We start from the raw sequence: 17,628 nt of genomic DNA, 5'->3' as shown, positions 1-17,628 counted from the left end.
TAAATTGATACAGCCACTATAGACAAGAGTTCCTTAAAAAACTAAAAATAGAACTACCATATGCCCCAGCAATCCCACTACTGGGCATATACCCTGAGAAAGCCATAATTCAAAAAGAGTCATGTACCACAATGTTCATTGCAGCACTCTTTACAATAACCAGGACATGGAAGCAACCTAAATGTCCATCGACAGATGAATGGATAAAGAAGATGTGGCACATACATACAATGGAATATTACTCAGCCATAAAAAGGAACGAAATTGAGTTATTTGTAATGAGGTGGATGGACCTAGAGTCTGTCATACAGAGTGAAGTAAGTCAGAAAGAGAAAAACAAATACCGTATGCTAACACATATATATAGAAGCTATAAAAAAAGAAAATGGTTCTGAAGAGCCTAGGGGCAGGACAGGAATAGACACAGATGTAGAGAATGAAGTTGAGGACACGGGGAGGGGGAAGGGTAAGCTGGGACGAAGTGAGAGAGTAGCATTGACATATATACACTTCCAAATGTAAAATCGATAGCTCGTGGGAAGCAGCTGCATAACACAGGGAGATCATCTCAGTGCTTTGTGACCACCTAGAGGCGTGGGATAGGGAGGGTGAGAGGGAGACGCAAGAGGGTGGGGATATGGGGATATATGTATACATATAGCTGATTCACTTTGTTGTACAGCAGAAACTAACACAACATCGTAAAGCAATTATACTCCAATAAAGATATTAAAAAAAAACAGGGGCAAGGGATCTCAATAGACATATCTACAAAGAAGATATACAAATGGCCAATAAACACGTGAAAGATGCTCAACATCATTATTCCTTAGGGAAATACAAAACAAAACCACAATGTGATACAGCCTTGTACCCACTAAGATGGCTATAATCAAAAAAAGGGAAAATAATAAGAGTTGACAAGGATATAGAAAAATCGGAACCCTCATACATTGCTGGTGGGAATGCAGAATGGTGCAGACACTGTGGAAAACAATCTGTTAGTTCCTCAAAAAGCTAAACATAGACCTAGCAATCCACTATCTACCAAGAAAATTGAAAATATATGTCCACATAAAAACTTGTACATGAATGTTCACAGCAGCATTATTCATAATAGCCAAGATGTAGAAAAAACCCAAATGTCTAGCAACTGATGAAAAGATAAACAAAATGAGGTATATCCATACAATGGAATGTTACTCAGCCATAAAAAAGGAGTGAAGTACTGACACATGCTACAACATGGATGAATCCTGAAAACATTCCGTAAGTGAAAGAGCTAGTCACAAGAAACCATTTACGTTAAACGTCCAGAATAGGAAATCCATAGAGATAAAAAGTTCATTAGTTGTTGCCAGGGGCTTGAGGGAGTGGGGAGCAATTGCTAATGGGTATGGAGTTTCTTTTTGGGGTAATGAAAATGTTCTATATTTAATTCGTGTTGATGGTTGCACAAATCTGTGACTATACTAGAACCATTGAGTATTTTAAATTGGTGAATTTTATGGTATGTGAATTATATATCAATAAGGATGCTTTAAAACGAAGATGAAGTAGGAAAACTGATCCTTGTCTATATAAGTAAGTAACTTTAAGAAAACCTGAATCACAGAAACGAGTTAGAAACAATAAACTGGGCAGTAATTGGACTTGCCGTAGGGGCTGGTAAAATGTTAATATTATCTAATCATTTTAGGCAACTTTACATTTTGAAAATATAATGTTAACAAGATCATATTATAAAAAAAGAATTACTATTTGTGTACTTTTGAGTTGTTATAACCTGCATGGATGTCTGAATATGTTTGTATGTAGGTACACATCTGCATATGTCTCATCATTATCAAAGATGATGCTAAATGAGCCAGTTGCTGGATGAACTCTTAGCTTTTTCACACCCCGGGGGGCGGAGTTAGCTGTGTAGCTGCAGCTGTTGGTCACAAAGCCCAGGTTCCTATTTCTGGGTCAACCTCTCCACCATACAATCAGGTGACCCAGAATTTGGTTCCAAGAACGCTCATCAACATTTTTCAAAGTTTGGCCAGCTGCAGATGGAATCAATTACCTGGAGCCTAGACTCAACATCCAGTGATGGGCCTGGGAATCCACTATTTTTTTTTTTTTTTTCCACATCCCACAGCTTGTGGAATCTCAGTTCCCCAACCAGGGACTGAACCTGGGCCACGGCAGTGAAAGCGCCGAATCCTAACCATTAGACCACCAGGAAACTCCCTGGGAATCCGCTATTTTAACAAGGCCCTCAGGAGACATAATCTGCACTCAGTTTTGGGAGCCCCAGCTCTGGGCACCTATTCCTGGCTGATGTAGAGTAGCTGAGTCTGTCTTTGGTTTCACAGCCCTGTTCACATTCTTCCTGCTCACCAGGGTGAGAGTAGCGTGCCTCCATATTTTTAACCACAATGGGATGTCACTGAGCCTGGTGCTGGTTCTACAGGCACAGTCTACTCATAAGACTGCCTGATATTTCCATTCTATATGGGGTTTCTGCCTGTTGGAGGCCCTGATGTCTCATCAGAAGCTGCAGAAGCAGCAGACAACACATAGGTGGCTCTGCCCCTCGGCCTCATTCACAACATAGGACCTACACTGGAATTCTGGATCCTGGATTCTAGGCTCAGCTCTGTACTCTGCCCCACATTTGATGGGGGATGATGGGGAAGCCTATTAGGTCAATAATTTCCCAAGGCTGATGGAGGCTCAAGTGGTTTCCCAGTTATTGTACTTGAACGGGATGGGAAATGCACCCCTTATGAGGAAGCTCTTCTGTTTGTCAATGGGTCTACCTGACCCTAGGACAGACAGCAGAGTTAGGCCAACTCACCTGCTCATCTCCTCTTGACACATCCATTTTGGCTCCTCCCAACATCTTTTGGATACGCCTGGTTAAAATCCTTCAGTGGCTCCCCATTCCTTTTAGGGTCTAGACCACAACTCCTTCCATGACCTACTGTGCTTGGTGATCTTTGCAGCCTCATCTCCTCCACTGTCCCCCACTTTAGGATCTGTCATACAGATCTTGCAGTTCTCTCACCAGGCCAGGCTCTCTTGAAGTGCCCTACTCGTTTTCATGTAGTTAACTCTTGTTCATCTCTCTGCTCTCCAGCATCATTTCCCTGACCTCCAAGTCTGGATCAGGTCTCTTGCTTATTCATGGTCCTAGCACTCAGGGCCTTTCTTTATTAAAAGCTGTCAACTTTGAAAAGTTACCCTTGAGCAATTAAGTATTCACGACTGTAAAGTTCATTAGAGCAGCGCTCTGAATTTGCTCTCATTGCATCTCTAGTACCTAGCAAAGGGTCTGGCAGGTATTCAGTTGGATGGATTACTGGCTCCAGGAAGGCGGGCCACAACCTGGGTGGAGTGTCGAGACCTCTGGGAATCGATAAAAGTAGATCCAGAGCAGCTACACCTATACGTCCTCAGAACTGGGGGCATCGGTCTGCGGGCCGGGTGCCCGGGGAATTCCCAGGCCAAGGACACAGTACAGTCCTGGCTGGCATCCGGCTGCCGAATTGGAGAGGGCCGCCCTTACTCTGTGCTTGGGAGGGCCTCAGTTTCCCAGTTTCCCTCAGGCTCCCCGCGGGGTGGGCCGAGAACTGCCCCTGAGGCCCCGGGGTAGACCCACTCCAGGGGCCGCGCTGCAGAAGTCTGAGGGGCCGGGCCGGGCCGGGTGAAGCCGCCGCGCCCGCCGAGGGCGCTCCAGACCAGTCCGCCTGAGCAGTCGCTCGCCGCTGCGGCCTCTCTAGCCGTGGGGAGGTGGCGCAGTGCGTGTACGGAAGGCGGTGGGCGGGTCCGGCCCTCAGCGGCGGAGGGCGCCATGGTGGGTGGTGAGGCGGCCGCAGCCGTGGAGGAGCTGGTTTCGGGTGTGCGGCAGGCGACCGACTTCGCTGAGCAGTTCCGCTCCTACTCGGAGAGCGAGAAGCAATGGAAGGCCCGCATGGAATTCATCCTGCGCCACCTGCCCGACTACCGCGACCCGCCAGACGGCGGCGGCCGCCTGGACCAGCTGCTATCCCTCTCCATGGTCTGGGCCAACCACCTCTTCCTGGGTTGCAGGTGCGGACCCCTGGCGGCTGGCTGACCCTGTCCCGATCCGCAGTCCTCCCCCAGGGCTGACCCCTGCCCAAGGCTGACCCTGCCCCCAAACTCCAACCGTACTAGACAGGCCTAAGGCAGGTTTCCACCCTAGCCAATCCTTTGGAAAGATACTTAATCTCTCTGAGCTTTAGTTTCCTCATCTGGAAAATTAGTTGTGATGACTACGGTATTAAAGGGTGAAAAGCACTTAGCACAGGCTGTCATCTCGCAAGAGCTCTATACATGCTAGGCGTTCGAGTTGCCATTGTTATTTATATTATTATTGTAATTACTTCAAACTGTCACCTTTGCAGAGGGCATTTTAAGTTCATTAGCTCCTTTCTTCCACATGGCAAACGTGCAGGGACAGAAACTCAGATCTCCAGTTTACATCTACGAAGCTGAGAGAGGGAAAGAGACATACCTAGGGTCATGCAGCATCTAGCAGGATTGGTGGATTTTACCATTTATGGCAGGATGTAATCTGTGGTCCTTGTCTTTTTCTCCCCATGTCCTAGTCTGCTGGACCCAAAGAAGCAGTCTTTGCCTCTCTGCCTTTCCTTTTATCAAAATAACAAATGCCTTCAAGGGACTTTTTGAAATGGCACTCCCTCTGCCACTCCATGAAGCAGGTGGCAAATCTTGAGGCTCTCACATCCTTTTATTTAGCATTTCCTGAAATTGTGTTAGGATAATGAGATGACTTGGCTTAGTCCTGGTTTCTGTGCTCCTTATGGCTGTCTGGTCACATGGTCCCTCCAGCCCTAAGCTGCTTGGTTTTGCATTCAGATTTGGGGAGCTTTAGAACAGGATATGGGGAAGCAGTGCCTGCTGTATCCCTCCCTTTTCTGACTTCCAGGTTCCTCTAGTAAATTCTGGTTAACAGGATCCAAGATTAGGCAAATGTTAGAAAATTGGACAAATGAACAAATAATGTTATTTTCGTTAGACCAATACTCCACATGTTCAAAAAAATAAAAAAGAATTTTGGCCCTCATATCATATCCGTGAATATATACTGCCAGAGGTACAGTGCCTCTATTTTTGTAAGTCTTGTTTGTTTTGTAAATCTTAAAACCGCCTGCTCCATTGGCATCCCTAGTGCTGCTTCTGTATCCACATGCGCAAGAACTATTTTCTAACTTGATGCTGAACATCTATCAGTTTCCCCAGTAGTATCAGATCGTTCCTCTGAGAGTTGAGTTTATAGTCCAGCTACCTGCAGTTTCTTTTTAGCCCACAGTGACAATAATTCTTCCACGGTTTTTATCTTACTACTTTTTATCGTGCAGTTACAACAAAGACCTTTTAGACAAGGTGATGGAAATGGCTGATGGGATTGAAGTGGAAGACCTGCCACAATTTACTACCAGAAGTGAATTAATGAAAAAGGTAAACAGGATTTCCAAGTGCATTTGAAATGGTATAGAGCTAACGGCCCCTGCCTTTATGATGATGTACTATATTGTTTTCTGAATGCTCTTGTTTACTACCCCAATCTAAGCCCTTTCATTTTATTTCTCTGTAATTGGTATAAGCCTTTTCGTAACTAGAGAACAACTCAGTAGATAAATTATGCATTGTTGGTAGAGTAACACATAAACTCAACCTCTTCAGTTCCTTTAGGAAAATTCTGTTGTGAGCTTTTTGCTTGAATTTTAAGAAAATGTTGGTTAGAGTGCTACAGTTTCCCACTTATTAAAAAATCTTGTTGGTAACATTAACTCATCCTTACCCCAGTCGGTGAGGACCCCCCCAGACCTGTTTGGACCCTCTGACTTGCTGATGGAAATGTAGATGAATATCATCATAGCTTTTCCCTATTCTGCCAGGCTTGTTCTAATCTGAGGCTGTGGATTTTTTACATGGTGAGCTGCTGCCTGTCGAGCCTTGTATCTGGGTCCTTTGGCTGGAGCCATGGAGAGTGTGGCAGAAGGAAGCTCAGAGGATGGGGCTGGGCGTCCCAACTGCTTTTCACAATCTCCCAAGATATGGTTTTTCTCATTTGCCCTGGTCTCCTCAGGCAACAAAATTAATTGCTTCCTCATCTCCCGTAGTTTATTTCTTTAGCACTTTACCCAGACCTTTTTAAGAGCAGATTGTAAGCTTCTTGAGGGAAGAGATGGTGCTGAAGATATTAGTCCTTCTAATTCCAAAACCTAGTATAGGCATAACCCAGAGAAGATGCTCAGAAAATGCTTACAAAATTGACCAAAGCAAAAGAGTAAAGACTGCTGGCCTCTCTTATAGTTCTATCGTCAGAAACATAGGTAAGCCCGTGCTTCACCCTAGCTGAGTCTTTTTCTGGGAAGCTGGGCATATAACAAGGTTCCCTTCAGTGTGAGTGTCAGGAGCTAATCAAATCCTCAGCTGCCCAGAAAGTACTTCAGCCCCAAACAGCACACCCCACTTGATTTCAGATATTTTTCCTTAAAAAAGTATTGTTTTTTAATTGAACCTGGAATCAAAAGTTCAGGTTGTGTTCAAGGGGCTATTTTGTTTTTAAAATCTGTTAACAGGGCTATTGTTTGTAGCCCGGGAGCCGTTGTGAATTGGGAGTTTGTGACTTTTTGGATTCTCTTATATAATATTTTTAAAAAACCTCTAGTAAGTCCTTCAGTATCCTAGCGGTGAGGTTCCTGGGGCCCAGGCATGGGGCGTCTAGATAATTTCCGGCCACCTGATTGCACCCCATTCGTCAGGGGCAGGCAGGGAATAGGATGAGCCTTTACTTCCTGACTGCTCATGGCTGATTCTTTCCTTGGCCTTTTGGTCTTAAGAGGTATTCTGCCCTCCGTAAGATCCGTTTTCACATAAATTTTGTTATACTTCTCTGTCTCTTTCCCGTCATACTGGGATGTTAGAGGTCAGAACACTTCACGATATTTGGGCTTCAGACTCCAGAAGAGACTAAGGAGGTTCTGTAATTAATATGCACATCCCTAACATTATCCATAGGCTGGTGTGAAGAAGTATATGTATGTGTGTTGAGGAGAAGAGTTTCTAAACTGTTATAAACATTGTAAAGGGGTCTTGAACCTCAAAAATGTAGGGAGCCCTGTCCTGGGATGTTCATTTTTGACACTTTAACTGCACAGTGTCAGCCTCCAGAGAAGAGTCCTCAGAAATGAACTTTGGCATCCCTGAAACGAGCTCTGCCATCAGACTGATGATTGGCACCTAGCTACCTGGAAGAAGCCTACAGGGAGCCTGTATTTCTATAGCACTTTTTGATTATATATGTTTGAACTTCCTTCAAATAAAACTTATGTTTTCTTAGTAACCAAGTTTTAGACTGTTGATGTCACTGAAAATGAAGCTAAGTTGATCCTGAAAAGTGAGATACTTAGAGGATGTGTAGAGTTTTGCCAGTTGGTAAGAGTCTTTTAGATAAGCCTGTCCTGAGAACAAGTCATCTGATCTGTGTGCCATGACAGAATTGTGTTGTGTTGAAGGCTGTCCCTTCTCTATTGAAGGCTACCCTGAGAGCCCACTGGAAAGAGCGCCCTGGGAGCTTTGCAGCAGTTTTTTTTTGTCTTCTTGCCTGAGGTTTTTGCATGTAATAGATAGAGGCTGGCAAACATTAAGCAACATTGCCAGCCCAGAAACAAAAAACAAAACCAAAAATCTTTGATGTTGAGCCATGCACCTGAAAAGGTCAGTTATAGTTCTTTGATCCCTAGCTCTAAAATTATTTCAGTTGGGTTTTGAAGCTAGCTAGCAAGTGGAAATGAATCGCCTGGCATTATTGGTATCCCGAGACTGAATAGTGAAGATAACTTAGGGACATAAGTTCTTTAAAGTAAGATTTTAAAAATACTTCATGGTTATTCTGCAGTTTTAAGGGTAGTACACCTCTGTGGTCTGTTCAACTCTTTTTTTTTTGGCGGGGAAAGGGGGATGTGGAGTCTGAGAAAAGAAATGAGCATTGGTCTCTGACAGGTGGTATTTGTCAGATATTTGCAGTGTATGATTTATTTTTGAAAAAGGGGGATTCAGACACAAATATATTGAACAGTCTCAGTTATCTAACAGCCCTCCCTAGGTACTTACTAGCAGACTTCGTGATTGACCAACCGGCTTTACCCATTAATGAGCAATAATTAACAAAGAGCAGCCGCTCACTCAGGAATGATGTTATTACTAAGACTGTCAGAGTTTATATTTCCAAGGCATTGTCTTAAGGAGAAAGAGGAGTGATTGACTAAGAAGCTATCATTATTGGCTCAAAAAATCTGTCCACTTAATTACTCCATTTTTCCTAAGAACATTTGTTTTTTATAAATTTACTTTTATTTATTTTTGGCTGCGTTGAGTCTTCGTTGCTGCGCGCGGGCTTTCTCTAGTTGCGGCGAGCAGGGGCTACTCTTCATTGTGGCGCGCGGGCTTCTAATTGCAGTGGCTTGTCTTGTTGCAGAGCACAGGCTTTAGGCGCGCAGGCTTCAGTAGTTGTGGCACACGGGCTCTAGACTGCAGGCTTAGTCGTTGTGGCACATGGGCTTAGTTGCTCCGCAGCATGTGGGATCTTCCCAGACCAGGGCTCGAACCTGGGTCCCCTGCATTGGCAGGCGTATTCTTAACCGCTGCGCCACCAGGGAAGTCCCCCTAAGAACATTTTTGTCCAAGAGGGAAAGTGGCAGTATGGAAAGTGACTAAATATGAAATGTGAAAGAGAAGTTGGAAAAACAAGTGTGCCTGCCTTTCAAGAGGTTTTTTGTGCATTATATACAGTCTTGGCAAGCTCTAAAGTAATGGAGCAGCCACTCCATTGGTGGAAGGAGATGTGATTCTAATAAGATGGCAACTATCTGTGAGTATTTAAAAAAATTTTTTTTTCAGCTTATCAGATTAGTTAAATCAGGTTTTGTCTTGTATCCTAAGATAAATGCTCCATGGAGCTACCTTTCTTTTCCCTTTATCCACAGAAATAGAAGAAGCCAGAAAAGCTCTGTCTGACCCCACAGGCCAGTCTGTTGCCTGGTGCCCAGGCTGAGTGAATCACCTGCCAGCACCTTGAGTCAAAGACCATACTTGCAGCAGCCAAAGCCAGTGGCAACTCTTCTGCTATAGCCTTGGTCTATCCTATTGGAAATTTGAGAGATGGCTTAGGGGATTCTCTTTCCTTTTGGACTAAAGATGGTTTCTTTAGGTGATACTGCATTCTCCTAAAAAGACAAAGCCCTCTTATATTTTGCTTTTGCTGAGGAATTTCGCTTCTTCACTTCTCAAAGACTGGAGTGACAGGCTTAAGCTAGGAAATAGGTCATACCTTGAAAACTCTGCTTACTAAAAAGTGTCTCAGACTGATTCACTTGCACTGCTAAATGTTAAGGAAATCCATTCAAATAGAAGGTGACAGACAAAATGATTTCTTTGCACCCTGCTTAAAAGTTGTCTAAAGCCAAGTTTAAATTTACCAATGGTGCTAGAGAGTACCCAGAAAGAATATATCTGCTTCAGTTCACCACTGTTAGAAAACATGCAGTTTCTGTAGTTTCTAATAGTGTGAAATCCAGAAACCTATAACCTTCACATCTCCTAAATATCCTGACTCAATGTGAAATGTTGTAAATTACTACCTGGATTCAACTGATTTTAATTTAGAACAATAAGTGTTTATGTGATTCTGTTTTTTTTTTTTAAATTAATTAATTAATTAATTTATGGCTGTGTTGGGTCTTCGTTTCTGTGCGAGGGCTTCCCCTAGTTGTGGCAAGCGGGGGCCACTCTTCATCGTGGTGTGCGGGCCTCTCACTATCGTGGCCTCTCTTGTTGCGGAGCACAGGCTCCAGACGCGCAGGCTCAGTAGTTGTGGGCCCAGTTGCTCTGCGGCATGTGGGATCTTCCCAGACCAGCGCTCGAACCCTTGTCCCCTGCACTGGCAGGCAGACTCTCAGCCACTGCGCCACCAGGGAAGCCCTGTGATTCTGTTTTTAGAAGCCTTCATTGCAGAGCATGCCATGGAAAAAGTTATTTTTTAAGTATTTCTGTTATCACTTTAAATTGTGAACATTTATAGATCACAAGTGACAAGACAAAAAAATTAGACTCTGGCTTCCAAATGGGTAGTATGGTCAGTGTTTTGCTGAATTTTCTGTATGTAGTAAAATCTTAATAATTTCTGAGTCTACCTACCATCTGGGTAGTACATAAATATTGCATCACTGCTGTATTTTAATTTATGAGTTTGATTCATTAGACTACATGGCTACTAACTTTTTCTTTTTTTCCTAGCATCAAAGCTAAGGCAGAAGATTCATCACATTTTCATCATTAGTTACAGGCTTGGAAAGGAGGCTGGGATGAATATGACATTGACCTCAGCAGCTCTCTTAAGACTCTTGATATTAACAACATGTAGGAAAGAGGCAATTGGAATGAAAGGGAATCTGTCTAGATTGACGTTTTAAAAGTTCTCATTCTTCTAGTAGCTATCATTGTAAAAGTATGCATGGATATTTATGTATTTATAAGTCATGCCCTCTTTTTTATTTTCAGGTTTTGAATGTTGGTCAAAATGTTAAGAATGCCTGTTTTTTTTTTTAATGTTGATGTAATAATGGCAGGTAGTGAATTTTACACTTTGGATTTTTCAACAACGTACCTTTATGTGTGATTCTGCTTTATGGTCTTTTTTCCCCGCCGACTGAGGTAAACTATATCCCTTATTTCTACCTGAAGTTTACACCATCCATGTACCCTACTGCCACACACACTTCATCTTTTTTTAAAGAGTTGAGTGAAAATCAGATCATAGGCTTCAGGTATCTACCAGCTCATGGGAAGAGGCAGCCTATAAAAAAGCCTTATTTTAAAACTCATTGACACAAGATTCCACAGCTTGTTCCAGGCAGCCAGTTGATTGTAGGTTCTCTAGAAAGCCTTCCAGGCCGCTGAATAAAGCCCATATTCTCTTTTTCTGCAGGGAGCCTGAGGCTTCAGTATTCTAGGCTTGAGGAATTGCCTTGTACAAAGTCCCTCAAGAAATACTTGCTTATTAGTGCAGTGCTGCTTTGCTCAGAAATTCTGGTTTTATTAATTTCCCCCTTTCAGTTGATGTATGTTTCTTACCCCCTCCCTGTTCCTCTTTCTTATTTAATACCCACTCTTAAGTACTTATCTCCAGGCATAAATACCGAGAGGGACTTCATTTGGGGGGCAACAGTGTAACAGTCACAGCAGGATTCACTTATCACTATACAGGAGAGGGTGGCAGAATACGACAGTGGACCTGCCTTAGCTTAATCTACTGGTAAACTCAGGTCACTGAAGTGCTGAGAGGAGAGCAACTGTGGGAGCGTGGTGTCTGGGAGCAGAGAAGTAGGACGACTCTCACCCATGGCTCAAGGTTAAGGCCAAACAGCATACCACATCTCTGTGCAGCTTCTAGCTCTAATCTGTAGTGACCACTAGGGTGGGCCAAGTGAAGACCTCAGGACCTCTGACAAGCCACTTTTCTCCTGTGGCCTTTCCTGGAAAATGAAGATCGTAGAAATACCTACCACAAAGACCTATGGCAAGGATTAAGATGTTAGAGGGCCAAGCACGGTGCTCAGTGAGCCTTGGCCTCTCTATAAGATATAAAATAAAATGTCCTATCAGGAACATATCCATTGCAGTCTTTATAGTTTTTGAAGACTTCTCTAGTTAATCAAATTTTCTGGTGCCATTTTCTAGTGGGTTTTCTCTGTTTCCTCAGTTTAAGCTGCCCTTTTTTTAAAACTTTTTAAAAATAAGCTTTTATTTTAAAACAATTCTAGATTTACAGGAAGTCTGCAAAGATAGTTCAGAGTTCCCATATACTCTGCACAGTTTCCCCTATTACTAGCATCTTACATTAGTATGGTACATTTGTTATAATTAATGAACCAATATTGGTACACTATTAACTAATGTCCACACTTCATTGAGACTTCCTTAGTTTTCACTTAATATCCTTTTTCTGTTTCAGGATCCCATTACTCTTCCCAGGATAAGCTGCCTGTTTTTCATCTTACCTTCACAACCTCTGTGGCTATCTCACCTATGAAATTAATCAGTATTTTAGAATTTTATCCTTTGTTTTTTTGGAGTGGAAAGTGGCATAGAGATCTAAAATTTGCATTGCAGCACTCCTTGTGCAAGTAAAATGGCCCACTCTTAGATCTGAAACTGGAGCTCACACCAGATATAAGCTGCAAGCTACTGGTCTCTTCATATATACAGCCCTCCACAAGATGGGGTGAGGATCAAGTGAGATCACAGGAAGGGACATGGTAAAGTATTACTGCAAGTAATGACTAGGAGAGGATCTTATCTGTTAAAGACATAAGTCTCAAGATCTTTTGAGAAGCAACTACAGTTGATCCTTGAACAACCCATGGATCCAACCAACTGCAGATCCTGTACATATTTATTGAAAACAATTTACATATAAATGGACCTGTGCATTTCAGACCTGTGTTTGGGTGACCTATACTAACGGTACAGTTTAGGGTGCTCAGTTAATAGTGCTGCCCTTTTATGTTATCCAGAAAGTTGCTTTTTGAAATATTCCTCAGAGTCTGTGGCCCACTTGATCAATATTCTGCCTTTGCAAAGGAAAGGATTCCCTCTGAACTTTTCCAGGATCCATTTGGACCTGTGGCTTACCTATTCTGTGGGCACTGGGAGGAATCACATTAACTATCACTGCCCATCCTCTGTTGCTTTGCTATCTGTAGTAAATGGCAGTGAAAATACACATTGTTGTATCTGACATGAGATATATATACCCTAACCGTCAGGTGACTTGTGTTTCCCAGCTGTCCAGCTCTAAAGTCTGCCTGGGTACCCTTATGTCTGGAAGGAGACTGTCAACTTCTGGGGTCTGAGGCCTGTCATTTAGTTATCTTGTCATCTAGTCCTGGCTCTCATTCTTGACTAGTTTAGGGATACCTTTCAGTTCTGTAGGAATAAGAGTAAACATAATCCTTAAGAGGCAAGAATTTTAGAACTTAAAACAGGTTGGTGATCGTATGGAAATTGCTTCCTTCAACAAATAAATGCATGCTCTCCCTCTCCCTCTTAAGAAACAGAACCTTGCCTGGCTTGCTTTTCATTAAAATAGCTAGCCAGAGAACCTGTTTATTTAAATGAAAAGCAAGCCTGCTAATTTCTTTCCCAAAGTTTACTCTGTCCCTTCTAAGTTATGACACCCAGGGCAAAGGGTGGCAGTATTGACTGCCTTTCTCATTTTGGTTTGGAAGGTTTTTTTTCACACTGCCAGCAGTAGAGGCAGAGTCCTTTGCATGTGCTCCTATCAGAGATGGAGGTGGGCCTGAAGCCTTGCTCATAGACAAGAGTACCAGCTGAGGAGGTGGGGTAACAAAGACTACATCACCTGAACAGATTCCCTTGGAAATCAAATAGAAAGTAAAAGTTGAGACTATTAAGCTCCTATTAGAGTGGAGCTAATTCCTACCTATTCTAGACCTGGGCATGTGAACCAGAGCTTTTTTCCTTGACAGTGCTGTCAGACAAGGATACCTCTTTAGAACATAATCCAGGTAGTCACGGCCCAAGTCCCATCCTTCTTTCCCAGCCTAGTAAAAAAAAGGCCAGTGAACCAAAAATATCCTTGAATATGGCCCTTGAACTTATTTGCCTAGGAGAAAGAAGCTGTTAGGGGCCCGAGGCAGATCTTTTTTTTTCTTTTTTAATCTTATTTTTGGCTGTGTCGGGTCTGAGTTGTAGCACACAGGCTTCTTTCTAGTTGCAGCATGCAAGCTCAATAGTTGCAGCGCGTGGGCTTAGCTGCCCTGGAGCATGTGGGATCTTGGTTCCCTGACCAGGGATTGATCCCGCGTCTCCTGCATTGCAAGGCGGATTCTTAACCACTAGACCACCAGGCAAGCCCCTTGAGGCAGGTCTTGGTCCACCCCTGCTTTAGTGGAGGGGCAATTAACAGTAAGGTCAACCTTGAACTGCATGGGCCTAGTGATTAAAGCCCTTGCTTTGCTGTGAATGCTAGCACCAAAATCTCATGCTGTTAGGGCTGCATTTTTCCTTCCCTTCAGCATTTTCTCTTATTAAGAATGTTTAATTATCCCCAGTAGTTGTGAACTGGTAGTAATTCCTTCCTCTTGAGTTCCTCAGTGTAGGGATCTGCACTGTGCGGATGATTCCTACTTTATTGGAGGATTCCGTAGAAAAACCAATGTCTGTATAAGTACCTGGCACTTAGTGAATTGCTTCATTTCTGCCCTACTTTCCCTTTGAGGCCACGCTGGGAGGATATGAAATGTTTCAAATAAAATTTACATAAAATAAAAATGACCACCCATAATCACCCCACCAGACCAGTCTCCATTCCCAAAGCTGCAAAAGGGTGGACCTAACATGCAGCTTGGCACCCATTAGGTGCCAACGTATCAGTAGTTATGTTGACAGAACAAATGGCAGCAGGCACTGAACAATGCAGCACAAATTAAATGCCAGGCTGTTTTGGACAGGGGGCAGACGCAGGATGGGGAAAGGGGTCAGCACGTGGCCAGCCTTGGAATCCCTACCTCTAGGGGTCTGGGGCTTGCAAAGGCTGTGGGTATGCTCCTTTCTCCATGAACATAGCTGCCTGGCAGAAGGCTTGCCCTGGAGTCTCACACTGTAAACTGACTAGATTCCTTATCACTTTGGGTGTGAATTTTGGGCCCCAGACTATTGGAAACATTTGGGCTTGGACCAACACCTACAGTCCTCACTTCCCCTTAAACCAGCTGTTCTCAGGTGGTGAGAATGACTCATGCTTCCTTCTACCTTTGTGCTTACCAAATTTATTTTTTATGACTAGGTTCTACTTTTATAACAAAAAACAAAGCCGCTAATTAAAAAGTGTCCCCAGAGGATTCAGAGCTTGGACTCTTGGAGGTCCACTGCTGTCCTGTTGGCCTCCTCCCTAGGCCTGTGCATGTACTGCCAGAGGTTATCTGGAAAGCAGTTCCCAGTGCTTGGCTCCAATCTTTGGTACTTATATTGTTGCTCTTACAGCCTGATCCCTCAAACTTAGGTCTTGAGAGGGCGCCATGGTGATCGTGGTCTGTTCTCAAGCTGCTCTGTGCACAATATCCAGCCCCTGCCAAAGAACCAATGTGTAAGGGCTAATGAAAGCTAGGAAGGAAACTTTCTCCCTAACAGATGGTATCATCAACTTACCACCAGGCCCCAGTACTGCCCTGGCTGATCTTTCTGGCTTGCGAGAGATCTCTTGTACCCACCCCTGGGATTGACAGTCTTCATTCTAAAGGCAGCTTTCCAGCCGATGTTCCAGGGAGTCTCCATCTGAAACCACAGCCTTATGTGCTCATGCAGGTACAGTCCTATAGCCAAGGCCCACTACAATACAGCAAGGTCACTAATCTAGATTTTCTTTGGAGGCGATATTCTAGGCCTTTAGCTGAAGCTGAAGCCATGAACTAGTCTCTGGATTCTTTCCTATTCTCTGCTCAGGATAGTTATAAGAACAAGAAGCTTCCTGTTCCTGTTGTCTTTGTACTAGCACCAACACAAAAACATAAAATCTCCCAACTCAAGTTTTGTAGAATGACTTTATGCAGAGGCCAGCCAAAGAGCTGCCTTTGACATTCTTCTGTTCAAGTGCTGCTAGTCCAATTTAGCTGGTGGGCTGCAGTATTCTTGGCACAAGGCCTTGTTTGTAAAGGGGGAAGGGAAGAGGGCTTCAGACAGGAAGCAGCATTAAGAGGTCTGCCTTAAGTGTGCTTACACTTGCACTTTGGCAGCCCTTAAGACACCACAAAAGCCCTCCTGCATTCCAGGAAGAATGGCAACTAAATGGTTCAGGTTGATGGAGCCTGAGGTCAGCTCTAATATCCCCCCAAAGGACTACAGAAGCATCACACTTGTAACCAAATGAAGACCATCACCACGTAAAGACCTCTCTAACCAGCTAAAAGGTTATTTGATTTTACTCAGCAAAGTACACTCTATATTTAGAGTCTTTCCAAATATACAATTCCAGGAGTCACTGGTAAACAAAAGCATCTTGTGGCCAAGCTTTAGCACTAAGTCAATGGCAGAGTTCCTGACAGTCCATGCAGGCTTCTAGCCCAAGTCTGAGTCCTCCATATGCCAAAGAGGAAACTTGGAGCTTTTCCTTCCAGGGCTCTTGATTTCAACCAGCAAGGAACTAATGTTGCTGAGCTAAGAGAGTTTTGTATAGGGTGCATCTCGTTCATCTTTTGGGCCCAACTAAAAGAAAGCCCTACTCCATGCTATGAACAGAAAACTTAAAAACCTCAGGATATTATTGACAAAATTATTTTAAAAACCTGTAGTGATGGTGGGGAGAAATTACTGAAAAAACAGCACACACATCTGTGTGTTTCTAATATATCTTTGTGTTCTATATCATATACTGGAACAAGATAACTAGAATTTCCCCATATCAGACAACAGTTTAGTTTTTCCCTAACTAGATGGGAACTGAAGTAACAGGGCTACCAACTTCGCACAAGGCCCCTGTCCTATGGACAATTTCATTTACCTTTAATGGCTTTCCACCTAGGGACTTCTCTGTTTACATACATAATCCCCACATACCAGATTCCTTTGGGACTCTGCATTGCTGAATGCAGTAGAAAGGAATTGTAATAAACACCACCAAGACCTAAAAACTTGATCTCTCTTAAAACCTGGGAGAATTGAGGTTACCTTAGACATAACTCTAAATTGTTTTTTGAGCCCCAGGCTTCTGTCTTCTAAAAGAGTACTAAATGAATAAATTAAGATAGGTACCTTGTTTACTGGGCACACAACAGACTTACTAAATAAGCCACCTTCAATAGTTTTCCTCTCCACTACCTTCCACCTACATGAGGAAGAATTTTTAGATCAGTTTCAGAAGTTATTCATATTCATGGAACTTTTTAATTTTGGGGTGTGTGTCTGTACAGACTCAAGGATATTTCTAGGAAGGGGAAAAAAATTGGTCTGTAAGTCAAAAGAGTGCTTTCTATCAGAGATGAGAGTGTTCCTATATCCAGACTTTACTTGTTTACATTACAAAAAAAAGTGAAAAATGGTGAAAACCTCTTCACTGGATAGACACAAGTCTATATAAAACTCAACATGGTATTTTCACAAATTGGGATGAATATTTAAGTTCAGTAGAATTTTAAAACTGAACTCAATCCCTTAACATCTCTTAAGGGATAGTATAGTTATTGGCTAAAAGACCAGACTGCCTGGGTTCAAATCCCAGCTCTATCACATACTGGCTGGTTGACCATGAGAAAGTTACTTGATCTGTACCTAGTTTCCTCATCTGTAATACGGTAGTACCCACCTCATAAGATTACTCTGAGTTTGAAATGTGATCATGTTAAAGTGCTTAGAATAGTGCTTTGCACAGAGTTATGTTAGAAGTACTGTTACAGAGGAATTGCACATCACAAATGCACTTAATCTTTAACATGAATCCAAATTTGTACCAAAATAAATTAGTTCTAGCCTCTTGCCATACCATACATTTATAAAATTTATGTAGTAAATTTT

General features: G+C 43.0%; 1 protein-coding gene across 1 annotated transcript; it reads left to right on the top strand.

The window, feature by feature from the left end:
* Positions 1-3,807: 3,807 nt before the first annotated feature.
* CDKN2AIPNL (CDKN2A interacting protein N-terminal like) lies at positions 3,808-10,717 on the top strand. Its single transcript, XM_068535899.1, has 3 exons — positions 3,808-4,080; positions 5,394-5,493; positions 10,336-10,717. Exons 1-3 carry the CDS (start codon positions 3,842-3,844, stop codon positions 10,345-10,347), a joined length of 351 nt encoding a protein of 116 aa, XP_068392000.1. The 5' UTR covers positions 3,808-3,841; the 3' UTR covers positions 10,348-10,717.
* Positions 10,718-17,628: the final 6,911 nt, after the last annotated feature.

Source organism: Eschrichtius robustus, chromosome 2 (genome assembly GCF_028021215.1).
Source record: "Eschrichtius robustus isolate mEscRob2 chromosome 2, mEscRob2.pri, whole genome shotgun sequence".
Classification (NCBI taxonomy): Eukaryota; Metazoa; Chordata; class Mammalia; order Artiodactyla; family Eschrichtiidae; genus Eschrichtius; species Eschrichtius robustus.
The sequence above is the reverse complement of the archived record's forward strand: the minus strand, read 5'-3'. Positions and strand labels throughout refer to the sequence as shown.

Bases quoted from the DNA above. Each gene is read 5' to 3' on its own strand.
- CDKN2AIPNL (XM_068535899.1), top strand. From the start codon at position 3,842: ATGGTGGGTGGTGAGGCGGCCGCAGCCGTGGAGGAGCTGGTTTCGGGT. The intron at 4,081-5,393 runs GTGCGGACCCCT...TTTATCGTGCAG, and splicing joins CACCTCTTCCTGGGTTGCAG to TTACAACAAAGACCTTTTAG.